Genomic DNA, 13421 nt, shown 5'->3' on the forward strand with positions numbered 1-13421 from the left:
CCCCCACCCATTCAATTTTAGACCACCACCAATTCAAAAATAGGTCCCCACCATTTTTTGGCCTAAGCCTGAATTTTAGAATGTTTTAATTTTGGAAGTTCTGATAAGATATACATAGCTGACAAGTATTTTTCAGAAAAAGTTCCCAAGAAACAAGGAAAAATGGTGAAAAATGACACAAATTCCGAAAAAATCAAAGAAAAATTTAAAAAAAAGCTCAAAATTTTCATCATGACGGTTACGGTACCCTTCACACACCACAAACTACGCAAAAGTGGGGGTCTATAATTGAATGGGTGGGGGGCTTTTTTTGAATTGGAATGGACCATTTAAAAGTGGGGGTCTATATTTGAATTGGTGGGGGGCTTTTTATGAACTGCTGCAAGTGTCTAGATTGTTGGAGGTGGGGGGCTCAACTATGGTTCATTTTGGGGGCTATACTTGAATTCAGCCCTAAATTTTTGGGCCATCGCTTAAAATTGAACTCATCTGTATTTGAAAAACTTTTCAGATGAATTTCTGAAAAATCTATAGCTATCAAATTTTCCAAAACAGTTCCTATTTTTCCGACTGACCAATAGTCATAAGATGGATCCATTCCCATCACGTTCCCCGTTTGTTTATCGGTCCCTTCCGTTTTTTTACAACTCTCTGTTGTTTCGAAAATCCTCTCTCTATCTGACTAGTCCCATCAATCGTCTGCGTCTCTTCAACAAATAAATATCTCTCGTCGTCGTGGATTTTTTCAACCCCAGAAGTGACAGTTGGCTTCGGATTCGGGGAGCGCTGTCGGGAAACAACAAGTCCCACGTTTCGTAATACAATCATCTTCCGGAGAGTAGTGATTTTTTTGGATTGGTGAAGATTTCTCAACGGAAATGGCTGACTTTTTCCAGCAAACTTTTTGTATTGACTACAATGGTTGGGTTACGGTAGGTGTCTTTTTTTCAAAGTCTTACAATAATGGTTCAAAATGTTTCGAATCTTCTGAAAGTTTTAGAAAATACTAAACAGAAATAGATCTTCATTTTTATAATTGATAACGTTTTGGAAAAATTTGGCACTGAGGAGATACGCCATACCGTACTTCCTCTAATAGAAGCCTACTAAGTACCCTCAACTTTGAGCCTAACTATCTCGATTCTTGTAGAAGCTATCCAAATTTTGTCAACTGATAAAATATTGGTGATATTATGATAAATAATTTATAAGTCGATAACTTTTTGATATCTATAACAGGAATTGTGATAAACTAGGTCAAAGTTAACGGTTTTTTGGGCTTTCTATTGACGATAGGTAGTTTAATAAATGGAATGAGCACAAAAAATGTATAGGATTTTTCAGCGTCGGTCGATAAGATATTCAAAACAGAATTTTTTCAGTTGATTTTGAGCAATTTTGACCATCTGAAGCTTGCTTGTCAAGTTTCTAAAACAGACCTAGATGGAAAACTTTGCATTCACAGAATTTTTTGAAATTTTCCAGATCTTCAGCTATTTGTCGATTTCGGAAAGACATCTATTTTTTTCACGTTTTCAGTAAAAAAAACTGGCCAAAAAAGGAGCCTGTCAGAAATCGGCAAAAAATGGAAAATCTAGGAATTTTCAAAAAGTTACCGTAAAGACTCTAACAGAACGCCTGAACATACTTTGACTTTGAGACGATATATCTCGGTTCCTGTAGGAGATACCTAAAAATAGTCAACTAAGAAAATGTTCATCATAATATCAGCAACATTTTATTAATTTAAAGTTTGTTGATATCTTTTACAGGAAATGAGATGCATGGGCTCAAAGCGGATGATTTGGGTGACTTAGAGTGTTTACGGTATATGGATAGAAAGCTTTCAATCTAGGTCTCGAGCTATATACTCCTGAAAACAGTCAAAATCAACAGAATAATTTTTTTAAATGAAAATTAAACATTTACAAAAAAAAAACAAAGTTCAATAGTGTACTGATTAGCCAGACGAATGTTTCGTCTGTTGATCCCTTTCGCCACGTAGAGGCTCAGTACATGAAAGGGAAATAAGGTTTATTTTCCAATGGGATCACCTTCTAAAACCCATAGGGATTGGAGGGAGGGGTCCCCCAACCCCTAACAAAAAAGGCAAGAAGTCAGCCGAAAAACCCCTCTTTTCGGAGACCATTGTCGGTTAATTTTCAAAAGCTCCTTCTCCCTGATGAGAAGCCACATCGCATACCGCTTTTCACTGTTGTCTCAATTTTTTTAATCTTTGATAAAATCTCTTGCTACTGGGGGACGTTCAGTGATAGAACACCTAGCCATGAACCCCGGAACATGGCAACCCTTTGGGCCTTTTAGTACTTTTTCACATGCAACCAATCGAGAGAAAAAAGCAAAAGAGACAACAATAAGCAGCGTAATGCAGAGAGCTTCTTACCAGTGAGAAAGTTCCTGTGAAAATTATCCAACAATAAAGTTCAAAGAATTTGATTTCCCAGAGAACTGATTCTTTTTCCAATGCGTGGCAATTTTTGAACCGTGGAAAGAAGGAGGGGTCGTGACCTAATATTGATAAGGAATTTTTTAAAGCTTCAACATTACATATAATTTGACGCGTAATAAATAGGTTAAATCGCGTCGAAGGCGCACCAGTCAAAAGCGCTCGAGTCGCGCCAGCTATACTGGTACGGTAGATGGCTTCTTAAAAAACAAAATTTTTCAGGGAGTCTCAAAAGCTCCGCCCCCAAAACAAATCGATTTCGATTCGCAAACGATACCACAATTGATCTATACAAAAGCTGAAATGGATCGTGTTGCGGCGGTATTTGATGCTGAAAAACAGTCGCTAACATTTTCGAAAATTGTATCTGAAATGGAATCTCTAGCTGCTGGATTTCTATCGATTGGGTTGAAACAAGGAGATCGAGTTCTTGTCGCTGGAAGCAATCATTCACAGGTAGTGCACATAGAATTTGATCCAATTTATCTTGTTTCCTGCGAAAGATATCAAAAGTTGTCAAAAAATAAATTATTTATCATACTATCAGAAATATTATGTCTGTTGACAAATTTTTTATATCTCTAGTAGAAATTGAGATAATTGAACTCAAATTTGACTGTTCTGGGGCCATTCTCACAGAGTGGTTACGTTACTTTGACCCAATTTTTCTCGTTTCATATGAAAGATATCAAAAAATGGTCAAGTGATGAAATGTTTATCATAGTATAAAAAATGTTTTATTAGTTGACATAATTTTGATATCTCTCATAGGAGTCAAGATAATTGAGCTCAAATAGCAAGTATAGGATGACCATCTCTCAGAGTAATAACGGTACTTTGACCCAAATTTTCTCGTTTCCCATAAAAGATATCAAAAAATGGTCAAATGATAAAATTTTTGTTATAATATCATTAATATTTTGTCAGTTTACAACTTTTTGATATCTTTGACAGGAACCCAGATAAATTGGTTTAAAGTTGCCTACACGTTGTTAGATACCGTATGCCCGCTGATATAAGCCCATCTGAACCGTCAACTTTGAGTTCAATTATCTGGTTTTCTGTGAAAGGTATTAAAATGCAATCAATCAATAAATATTTATCATAATATAGCAATTATTTTATCAGTTGACGGAATTTCGATATCTCTCATAGGAGCCGAGATAATTGAGCTCAAAGTTGACGAATTGAACAAGCTTCTGGAAATACCGTACCATCTAAAGGAAAATGATCAACTTTGAATGTCTAAAAATATAATCGATTTTTTTTGGATTTAACTGAAAATTTCAAATTGGCTTTCTTCCATCAAAAACCTCTTTTTCAGGTAATGCTCTGCGCCTTGGCATGTTCTCGAGCTGGATTGGTCTTCTCTCTGGCTAATCCCAACTACTCCAACAGTTTTTCGCTGAAACGAGCACTTGAATTGGTTGGTGGCAAGTACGCTCTATTGATAATAATAAATAACTCATTAGGGAGAATTTCAATGCATCATTTGCTTCCGTGCTCATCAATACGAGGCAGATCACCTCAACAATTTGCTTCTAGAAATTGCTCCAGAGATAATGAGATCGAGAAAAGGACAGCTGAAAAGTGAACTGCTTCCGAAATTGACTCATGTCATTTTGGCTGAGGAAGAGCATAAGCATGCGTGAGTCTTGTTTATTTTGCGATGGAGCGCAGTTGCTATTTTCAGCGGAACTTTCACTCTGTCCGAAGTTTTCCTGAAATCCTCCAAAGACAAAATCGCAAAATTGCCGGATTTTTCAAAATGGTCCAGTCATAAACTCGCATGCCTTCAATTTACATTGGTATGTTTCATCTTTATCATTCTTATCAATAGAGCATACTTGCATTTTCTAGGGAACCACTGGAGCACCAAAACTGATCTCCCTGTCTCACTATCAAATGTTGAACGGAGCGAGAGCCGTGGCAGCGGCTTTTGGAATCAACGATAAGGTAAGTTATCGATAGAGCGCATTTAAAAATACTATATTCCAGCACGTCCTAGCTTGTGCTCTTCCAATTTTCCGAATCGCCATTTTCAACCTAGTCTGCCTTTCGCCATTCCTCACTGAATGCCGAATTGTTTTCCCAGATGCCACGCCCCTTCCGAAGAATTTGTTCTCAAGTGTCAGTAAATACAAATGTACAACTCTTCTGTCTAATGGAGCAGCTTTGCGACTTCTTCTAAAAATTAGTCAGACTCAGAGAGTCAAACTATCGGCGCTTGAGAATATTTTATTGATTGGGGATCGCGTATCAAAGGAAGTGCTGAAATTGATCAAATTGCAAGCTGAAAATGTTAAAATCATTGCGGTGAGTTTTTAAAACTGCATTTTATGATTTCTGAGATATGCGCCTTTAAAATTGGTAGGTCTCATCTCCTCCGGCACGGCTTTGAAGTACATCTTTAAAGGCACATCTCAAAAACCAAATAAGCTACAAAAATTTTATAAATACAAAAATGTTAAAAATTTTATGCTCCATATTTTTGTAGCTGACAACTTTTTGCTACTTTTTCAATTTTCTAAGATATGCCGCATATGCGCCTTTAAAATTGGGTCTCCTCCTCCTTGCTCCGTCTTGCCGCAAATACTTTAAAGGCGCATATTTCAAAAACCAAATTAATTACAAAAAGGTTACAACAACAAAAGTGTTTAAAATTTTATGTTCTACAGTTTTATAATTAATAAGTTTTTGTTATTTTTTATGGTTTCCGAGATATGCACCTTTAGAGTTAGGGTGCCTCCTCCTTCCTCTTGCTTGCAGCAAAAAATTTAAAGGCGCATACCGTAAAACCTCTAATAGAACGACACCCGGATCGTCCAATTTGAGCCTATATATCTCACTTCTTTTGAAAGATATCAAAAAGTGGTTAACTAGTAAAATGTTTATCAGGATATCAGCAACATTTTACTAGTTAGCCACTTTTTGATATCTTTTGCAGAAAATGAGATATATAGGCTCAAAGTGGACGATCCGGGTGTCGTTCTATTAGAGGTTTTACGGTATCTCAAAAACCAAATAAGCTACAAAAAAGTTAACAAATGCACAAAAGTTTAAAACTTAATTTCCTACAGTTTTGCAGTTTACAACTTTTTTCTATCTTTTTGGTTTTCTGAGATATGCGCCTTCAAAGTTGAGTTGCCTCCTCCGCTCCTGCTCGCCGCGACATCTTGAAAAATGCATATCTCAAAAACCAATTCAGCTACAAAACAAATTACAACTACAAAAATGTTCAGAATTTTATGTTCTACATTTTCATAGTTAACATGTTTTGATATCTCTAAAACCAACAAAGTTACAATCGATTCCAGGTCGGCTACCTACTAACAGAGACCGGATCGATACCTTTAATGGGAGATCAAAATTCGGATTTCACTCGAAATGTGGGAAAAGCGATTGCCGGTTACGAGGCTCATCTGATACCTCTTGATGGGTCTGAAAATCAAGTGGAGACGGGAAAATTGGGCAAACTATTGATTCGGGTTTACTATGGATCCACATTTATGGGATACGCACCGGATACAAAGGGAAAAGAGAAATGGGTGGACACTGGGTGAGTGCGCTCCAATGACAATCAGAAAAGTTAAAAAGTTTTCAGTGATATCGCACGAATGGATGAAAACGGAGCGATTGAGGTTGTCGCGAATGAGGAGGATTTGATCTACGACAAAAATAATTGTCTAGTGGAGCACTGGAATTTGGAACGTCTTCTGAATCAGAATGACTTGATAAAAGGTGTTCAGGTGGTGTCACGTGGCAGAGGACAACCGGTAACGGCGGTTTGTGTAGCTAGAAGTACACAATTCCACGCGGCAAAACTCAAGGACGAGCTGAAGAGCATGTGTAGATCACATCATGTAAGTGCGCTATATTGGACTATTTTAAACTTTGCGTTTATATATCTCATTTCCTGTAAAAGATATCAAAAAGTGATCAACTGATAAAATGCTTGTGATATTATAATGAACATTTTACCAATTGACCACGTTTTGATATCTGTCACAAGGACCGAGATATTTAGACTTGAAGTTGACAATTTGATTTGGCTTCATTAGAGGGATTACGGTATCTTCATCTGAATACAAAGCTCCATTTCATGTAGACTTCTTTAATTTAAAATGAAACAATAACATAGAAAAAGTGGAATCAACTTGGTCCCTGTGGTGAAAGTAGGTTAAATGAACGATTTCCGAAAGATATCCTTCCAGCTTCGGACAGCCGAAATCGACCTTTTCTATTTCACCTATTTTCGCGATACGAAACAAACCAATAACATTTGTCTAATAGTATTTTTTAATTTTAAATCGAATGGCGTTAACAGTTTTTTGATATTTTTTTTCGTTCTCAAGTTATGATCAAAAACAAAAGGTGTCCCATCATCAGTGAATATTTTTATTTTTAGGGCCTAATTTAAAATTCTGTTCAAGCCGTTGATAAGATTTTGTCATTTTAATCATGTTTAAACAAAACTTTAGCTGTTTCCATCAAGTTTTTCTATAGATGTGCCCTGTCACATGTCACACTTCACCAAAAATAGGGGTCAGGCTCGAAAAATCGTAAATATTTTTGATTCTAGGGCCTAAATCGAAATTCTGTTTAAGCCGTTGATAAGATTACGTTCTTTTGATTACGTTAAAAAATAGTTTGGCCGTTTCTATCAAGTTTAACTATAGATGTGCCCTGTCACATGTTTTGATTTTTTCAAGATGATGATTTTAAGAAATGGTACGGCATTTGAAAAATTGACTTTGACATGATTTCCCCCGGGGTATTGATATGGTTTATAGTAAATCAAACGTGCTGAGTTCAATGGACATAATGAAAAAAAAGTTAACCTAGGATTTTTTTAGATTGTATTGTATTGTATTGTATTTATTACGTAAAAAATACAGATAATACAGAAATACAGAATACAGAATACAGATTAGATATTGAAAATTTTTTTGATTTTTTCAAAAAATCAATTATCCAATCAATAGGAAAATAACTAAAAAAAATTTATTCTCTAATGTTCAATTAATTGTCTATCTACTGTTTTTTAAATTTCAACAAACGGACATAAACTGACAAAGTTATGATTTTTTGAAAATTTAGGCATTTTTTGGTACTTTTTGGGACATAACTCCCAAAAAAAAAATTTTACCAACTATTCCGTTTGGAATCTAAAATAACTTTTTACGCTCTATCCAACCATATAGGTCTCGATTTTTTTCGAGGGTAACACTTGGGAGTCATTCCATGTTAAATCTCAAAAGTTATAATAATTTCAAATGTTTCAGTTTGTCGCTCCTGACGCCTTCGCCTTCGTTGACGACTTCCCCCGAGTGCATACCAAAATTCAGAAGTTCCGAATTCGTGCAATGCTGGAAAGCGGTCAAATCGCTGTATTCTAATTTTTTTTTTGATTTTCATTGTTTGTCTGTAAAATTTTCGTGGGGATATAAATCTTATAAACGATTTTTTTTTGTTTTTTCAATTCCTGAAAATTCAAGAGTTTCAGGAAGTCAAAGAGGATGTTCTGCTGATTCCAAAACTGTAACTTTGATTGCTCTAGCTGCAAAATGAACTGAGCTATGACAGTTTCAATGAATTTGTCAAGTGCGCCCCACCGACAAGGGACTCTTAGGGGACATTTGTCCCCCGAGCTTGTGGGACAGTTTTTGATGGTGTATTCAAAATGCTCCTAAAATTTCCAAAATTTTGACACCCATATCGAGTATATTCTGATGATTTTGATTTTCGACCAAATTTACTATTTGACCACGGTCCTGCTGGCGGCCTAAAATCAAATTTCAAGGAATATAGGCAATGGTATACTCAAAATTTGGGAAATGTTAAGGAGAATTTGAATATGGGACTTATATTTGTTAAAAATGTGTTCCCAGAAAATTTATAGGAGTTTTGCAGAATTTCAATAAAAAATTAGACCAAATTTTGATTTGACTTACTTTCTCACAATTTATGCTATTTCCAGGCCTACAAAACTTTGATTCAATCATATTTGACTCAAAAATTTTTTGGTTAGAATTTTTCTTTTCAGTTCCAGATTCGTCTGGAGATACTGATTTCCGATTTTTAAATTTCAAATCTCAAAGTCTAGATTTTTCAGACTTTTTATTGCCCAATTAACACACAGGGTGTTCTCTCGACAAGATAAACTTTGCTCGTAAAATGAGAAATGAGTCGTATCTCTCCTCAACGGCACATACTCATCCATTCATCTCCTCTCTCTCTCTCTCTCTCTCTCTCTCTCTCTCTCTCTCTCTCTCTCTCTTTTCTCATCACTTTTCTTCTTCTCCGTATGCTTCATCCCTTCTTCTTCTTCTTCTTTTCCCTTCCAACTGCTCCATCTTCTTCTTCTTCTTCCTCTTCTCTCCACACATCGATCCATTCTGCGTCGCTCTCTTTTGCACACTATTTCCCTCTGAGCTAAATGTTCGGTGCGCATAAGAAAAGAGGTAAAAACGGTGGGTCCCGTAGTAGTACAAATTAAAAATTAATTCGCCATTTTCCTTCTTTTTTGCATTTTTTTCTTTTTCTTTCAAATGCCTTTTTTAGTTTCTTCTCTGCATTTCTAAACGGAAAAATCCCTAAAATCTCCTTCTTCTTATCCCAATTTTTCCAGAATATTCCAGATTTTGTAAATTTCCCAAATTCCAATGAGCCCAAAAAAAGAAGAGTTTCCGAGACAAATCAGTGCACATGGCCACATGCAAAACCCATTAGTCCGTTTTCCCTTTTTCTATCCCCAATCGTCAATTCTTGTTTCCTCTTCTTTTTCCCCTGAATCCATCCTTCTTTCTTCAGAAGACATTGGGTCATTTTCTCCAGAATATGTGGTCATCAAATGGTGGCGGAGGCGTAGGCGTCGTTGGAAATGGTCCATCTCCTGAACACATTCTACACTCGGTACCGCCGATTGTGGCAACGGAAATGCAACAGTTGATTGATGAAATGCGTGAGTTTTTTTTTTCAAAACTTCGCTCTACCGCAATTTCTGTTGAACTCCTCAAAACTTTCTGTAAACGGATTTCCAGCAAATAAGAGTTGCTAGATTTGAATGCTCCATAAAACTTCCAACGTTTCGAGTATAATCATGCCTATATTCCTTGAAATTTAATTTTGGGCCGCCAGCCGGACCGCGGCCTAATAGAAAAAATGTGGTCGAAAATCAAAATCATTTGAATGTACTCGATATGGGTCTCAAAATTTCGAAATTTTAATTATAAAATTGAATATACCATCATAAACTGTCCCACTTGTCCCCCAAGTGTCCCTTGTCAGTGGGGCGCACTTGACAAAGTTCATCGAAACTTTCATAACACGGTTCACAGTTTTCTGTGAGCGCATTTTCAGCAAATATGAGTGCTAGATTTGAATGCTCCATAAAATTTCCAACGTTTTGAGTATAATAATGCCTATATTCCTTGAAATTTGATTTTGGACCGCCAGCCGGAGCGCGGCCTAATAGTAAAAATTTGGTCGAAAATCAAAATTATCAAAATATAGTCGATATGGGTGTCAAAATTTTGGAAATTTTATGAAAATTTTGAATATATTATCGAAAATTGTCGCACTTGTCTCCAAGTGTCCCTTATCACTTGACAAAGTTCATTAAACCTGTCATAACTCGGTTTTGCAGCTAGAGCAATGAAAATTACAGTTTCTTATTTATTCTGACAACTTGAGCCACATATCGACTATATTTCAATCAATTTGAATTTTGACCATAACTTTGGGTCGCGGTCTGATTTTTAAGCCGAAATAAAAATTCAAGAAATTAGTTTTGATTTTGTTTTCTTTGATCTGGCATGTTTTGCTTATTCCAAATCTGTCGTTTTAATTGATCTAGGTTAGAAATGAACTGAGTTATGACAGTTTTAAAGACCTTTATCAAGTGCGCCCCACTGACAAGGGACACTTAGGGGACAAGTGGGACATTGTTTGACAGTAGATTCAAATTTTCCATGAAATTTCAAAATTTTTGAGCCCCATATCGAGAATATTCTGATGATTTCGATTTTGGACCAGATTTACTATTAGGCCGGCCGCCGTCCGGCTGGTCCAAATTTTCCCCGGAAAATTAGGTCACGATTTATGTCATTTCCAGGCCTTCAGGACTTTGATTCAATCAGATTTGCGACGTATCGAGCCGCCTGCAAACTTCGATTCATTCAACAAAAGACAAAAGTCCATCTGGTTGACATTTGGAATATGATCGAAGCATTCAGAGAGAACGGATTGAATGCACTTCCTCTCCATACTGTGGTAACAATTTGAAGGATCAAATTCTCAAAGATCAAAGATCATTCTAGATCAAAACCTCTCGAGCTGAGCTGCTCCTAACTACAGTATTCCACAATTTGAACAAACGACTCGTAGCTTCGCAACACGTCGACACAGATGTCTCCATTTCCCTGTTATTGGCTTTCTTGTTGGGTGCTTATGATAAGTAGGGGTTTTAGAATTTTCGACAAAATTCTTAAAACTGAATTTCAGACAAAATACCGGAAGACTTACAGTATTCTCGATCAAAGTCGCATTAGCTACGTTGTGTGCTGGAAAATTGGTGGATAAATTGAGATGTAGGGTTGCAATAGCGCTCAATTGATAATAATCTATTTAATAATAATTTCAGACATTTTCTCACAAATCGCCGATTCCAATGGACTCATGGACCATATCAAATTCACCGATTTCCTACAACAAGTGCTTTCTCTGACCACTGCCGTTTTCGAAGCGCCGACTTTTGGTTTTTCTGAAAGTGCAGTCACACAATGCTTTCATAAAGATGACAAAGTTTCGTTAAATGTCTTTTTGGACACTTTTTTGAGGTTCGTTTGAGGGGAAAGTACGCTCTGGTGAGAATCGAGTTGCAAAATTAGTCAACTTCAAAGCAATACGAAACAACTTGAATGTGACACAATTCGTCCGAAAATTTCAGAGTATAGTAAGCGAAAACGGAGCTTCATTTTTGTAGTTGACAACTTTCATGTAAAATTTGGTCCTGAAGAGAAATGCCGCGAGGGAGCAACCCGACTCTAAAGGCGGCGCCCCAACTCGCGAGACGGTCAGCACCAAAAGGTGGGGCGTATCTCATCCGGACCAAATTTTAAAGAGTTTCTGTCAATTCAAAGACTGGAAAGAAAGTTTTAAACTTTTTCGATTTTGCTGAAAATTTCAGAATATACCGAACAAAAACAGAGCTTCACTTTTTTAGTTGACAAATTTTTTGTAAAATTTGGTCCTGAAGAGATACGCCACGTGGAAGCGCCTCACTTTACGGAACCAACCGCCGCGCGAGTCAGGGTGGCGCTTTGAGAGTCGGGTCGTTTCAACGTGCCATATCTGCTCAGGACCAAATCTTACAAAAAGCTATCAACTACAAAAATGAAGCTGTGATTTTGTTTAGTATATTCTGAAATTTTCAGACAAATCAAACAACTTTGAATCATTATTTTGAGGCTTAAAAAAGTCACAATACAAAAAGTCAATGCAAAAAGTTTGCTTGAATGATTCAAGTTCAGACCAATTTTACAACGCTCACTAGGTATAACAGAGAACCTGATCCAGTGAAGAATACAAATACGCTCTTTCGCAATCTTATTTCAGCGATCCGTGCCCTCCATGCATCATGTGGTTACCCCTTCTCCATCGTATGGCAGCAGTCAGCAATGTCTATCATCCAGTTGTTTGTGATGCGTGTCAAGTGAGAAGCTTCACAGGATTCCGTTATAAATGCCAACGATGTGCCAATTATCAACTATGTCAAAGTTGTTTTTGGAGGGGAAGAACGAGTCAGAACCACTCGAATGAGCATGAAATGAAGGAGTATTCTAGTTATGTAAGTTGCGGACATTTGGACAAACAAACACACAGATGGAATGGTTTCAGAAATCCCCAGCCAAACAACTAGTCCACTCCATTCATAAAAGTCTTCAATGCATCCCAGCCTCATCGTCCGGAGATGCCAATATTGATATTTTGAATACGACTGGAGTCCCAATTGGAAAACCAACTCGTCCTTTGAACCTGAACAATATTGTTCCCGCCACACCGACAACCATCAGAAGACAACACGCTGCCACGTCATCGGCTGATTGGCCAACGTCGCCAGTTTTGTTACCTGGACAAGCATCACACGGAGGAGTTATCGATGATGAGCATAAATTGATTGCTAGATATGCGGCGAAATTGTCTGGGAGAGCTGATGTGAGCTTTTTTTTGTTTGAAATTTTGTGGGAGAGTCATTTTTAGTTCGAAGAAATTGCTAGATTTGTCTGAAAATTTCAGAATATACTAAACAAAAGTAGAGCTTTATTTTTGTAGTTGACAACTTTTTTGTAAAATTTGGTCCTGAAGAGATGCGCCGCGTGGAAAAGACTCGTCTTCGAAAAGTCGACTCGCGCGATGATCGGCGACAAAGGGTGGCGTATCTCTTCAGGAGCTAATTTTACAAAAAAGTTGGCAACTACAAAAATGAAGCTCTGTTTTTTTTTCAGCATGTTCTGAAACTTTCAGATGAATCCGAATAGTTTGAGTCCTTGAAATAGGCCCCGCCCACTTAAGCCGCCAACCCTTCAAACTGGGCACCGGCGCCTTGAGAGTAGGTCACTTCCACGTGGCTTATCTCTTCAGGATTTTTACAAAGAAGGTGTCTACTACAAAAATGAAGCTCGGTTTTTGTTTAGTATACCTTGATATTTTCAGCCAAATGGAGTTTAATCCAAGTAGTTTTATATTGCTCTGAAATTGACTGAAATAGATTTTTTCTTAAATGTTTTCCGAATTTTTCAAAGAATACAGAAGTGCCTAGAAGTCTTGCAAAACCAGAGCTTCATTTTCGTAATTCACACTCTCCCACAGAACAATTCCGAACTGCAAATTAATTTTTGATCTACAGAAAAAAAAAGTTTGGCGCGATCGCAATTGCAGGTCTTAAACCATA

The 13421-nt window shown here is 37.0% G+C and overlaps 2 protein-coding genes across 2 annotated transcripts in view; both read left to right on the top strand.

Moving 5' to 3' along the window:
• Positions 1-878: 878 nt before the first annotated feature.
• CBG22284 lies at positions 879-7866 on the top strand (the record flags this gene model as incomplete). The annotated part of the gene is given in 10 exon segments (XM_045242412.1): positions 879-932; positions 2690-2923; positions 3792-3893; positions 3940-4115; positions 4161-4275; positions 4328-4423; positions 4439-4783; positions 5785-6026; positions 6072-6330; positions 7753-7866. The coding sequence occupies 10 exon segments, from the start codon at positions 879-881 to the stop codon at positions 7864-7866; spliced, it is 1737 nt and encodes a 578-aa protein (XP_045097536.1).
• Positions 7867-9307: 1441 nt separating this feature from the next.
• Positions 9308-13421, top strand: part of Cbr-dyb-1 — a gene marked incomplete at both ends in the record, with an annotated part of 6234 nt that continues 2120 nt past the window's right edge. Inside the window, 8 exons of the mRNA XM_045242417.1 lie at positions 9308-9431; positions 10584-10741; positions 10789-10925; positions 10973-11058; positions 11112-11307; positions 12086-12317; positions 12368-12685; positions 12787-12900. Coding sequence (XP_045097537.1) covers positions 9308-9431; positions 10584-10741; positions 10789-10925; positions 10973-11058; positions 11112-11307; positions 12086-12317; positions 12368-12685; positions 12787-12900 — 1365 coding nt within the window. The remainder of the gene's footprint in view (positions 9432-10583; positions 10742-10788; positions 10926-10972; positions 11059-11111; positions 11308-12085; positions 12318-12367; positions 12686-12786; positions 12901-13421) is intronic.

This window comes from Caenorhabditis briggsae (assembly GCF_000004555.2).
Source record: "Caenorhabditis briggsae complete genome, chrI, whole genome shotgun sequence".
Classification (NCBI taxonomy): domain Eukaryota; kingdom Metazoa; phylum Nematoda; class Chromadorea; order Rhabditida; family Rhabditidae; genus Caenorhabditis; species Caenorhabditis briggsae.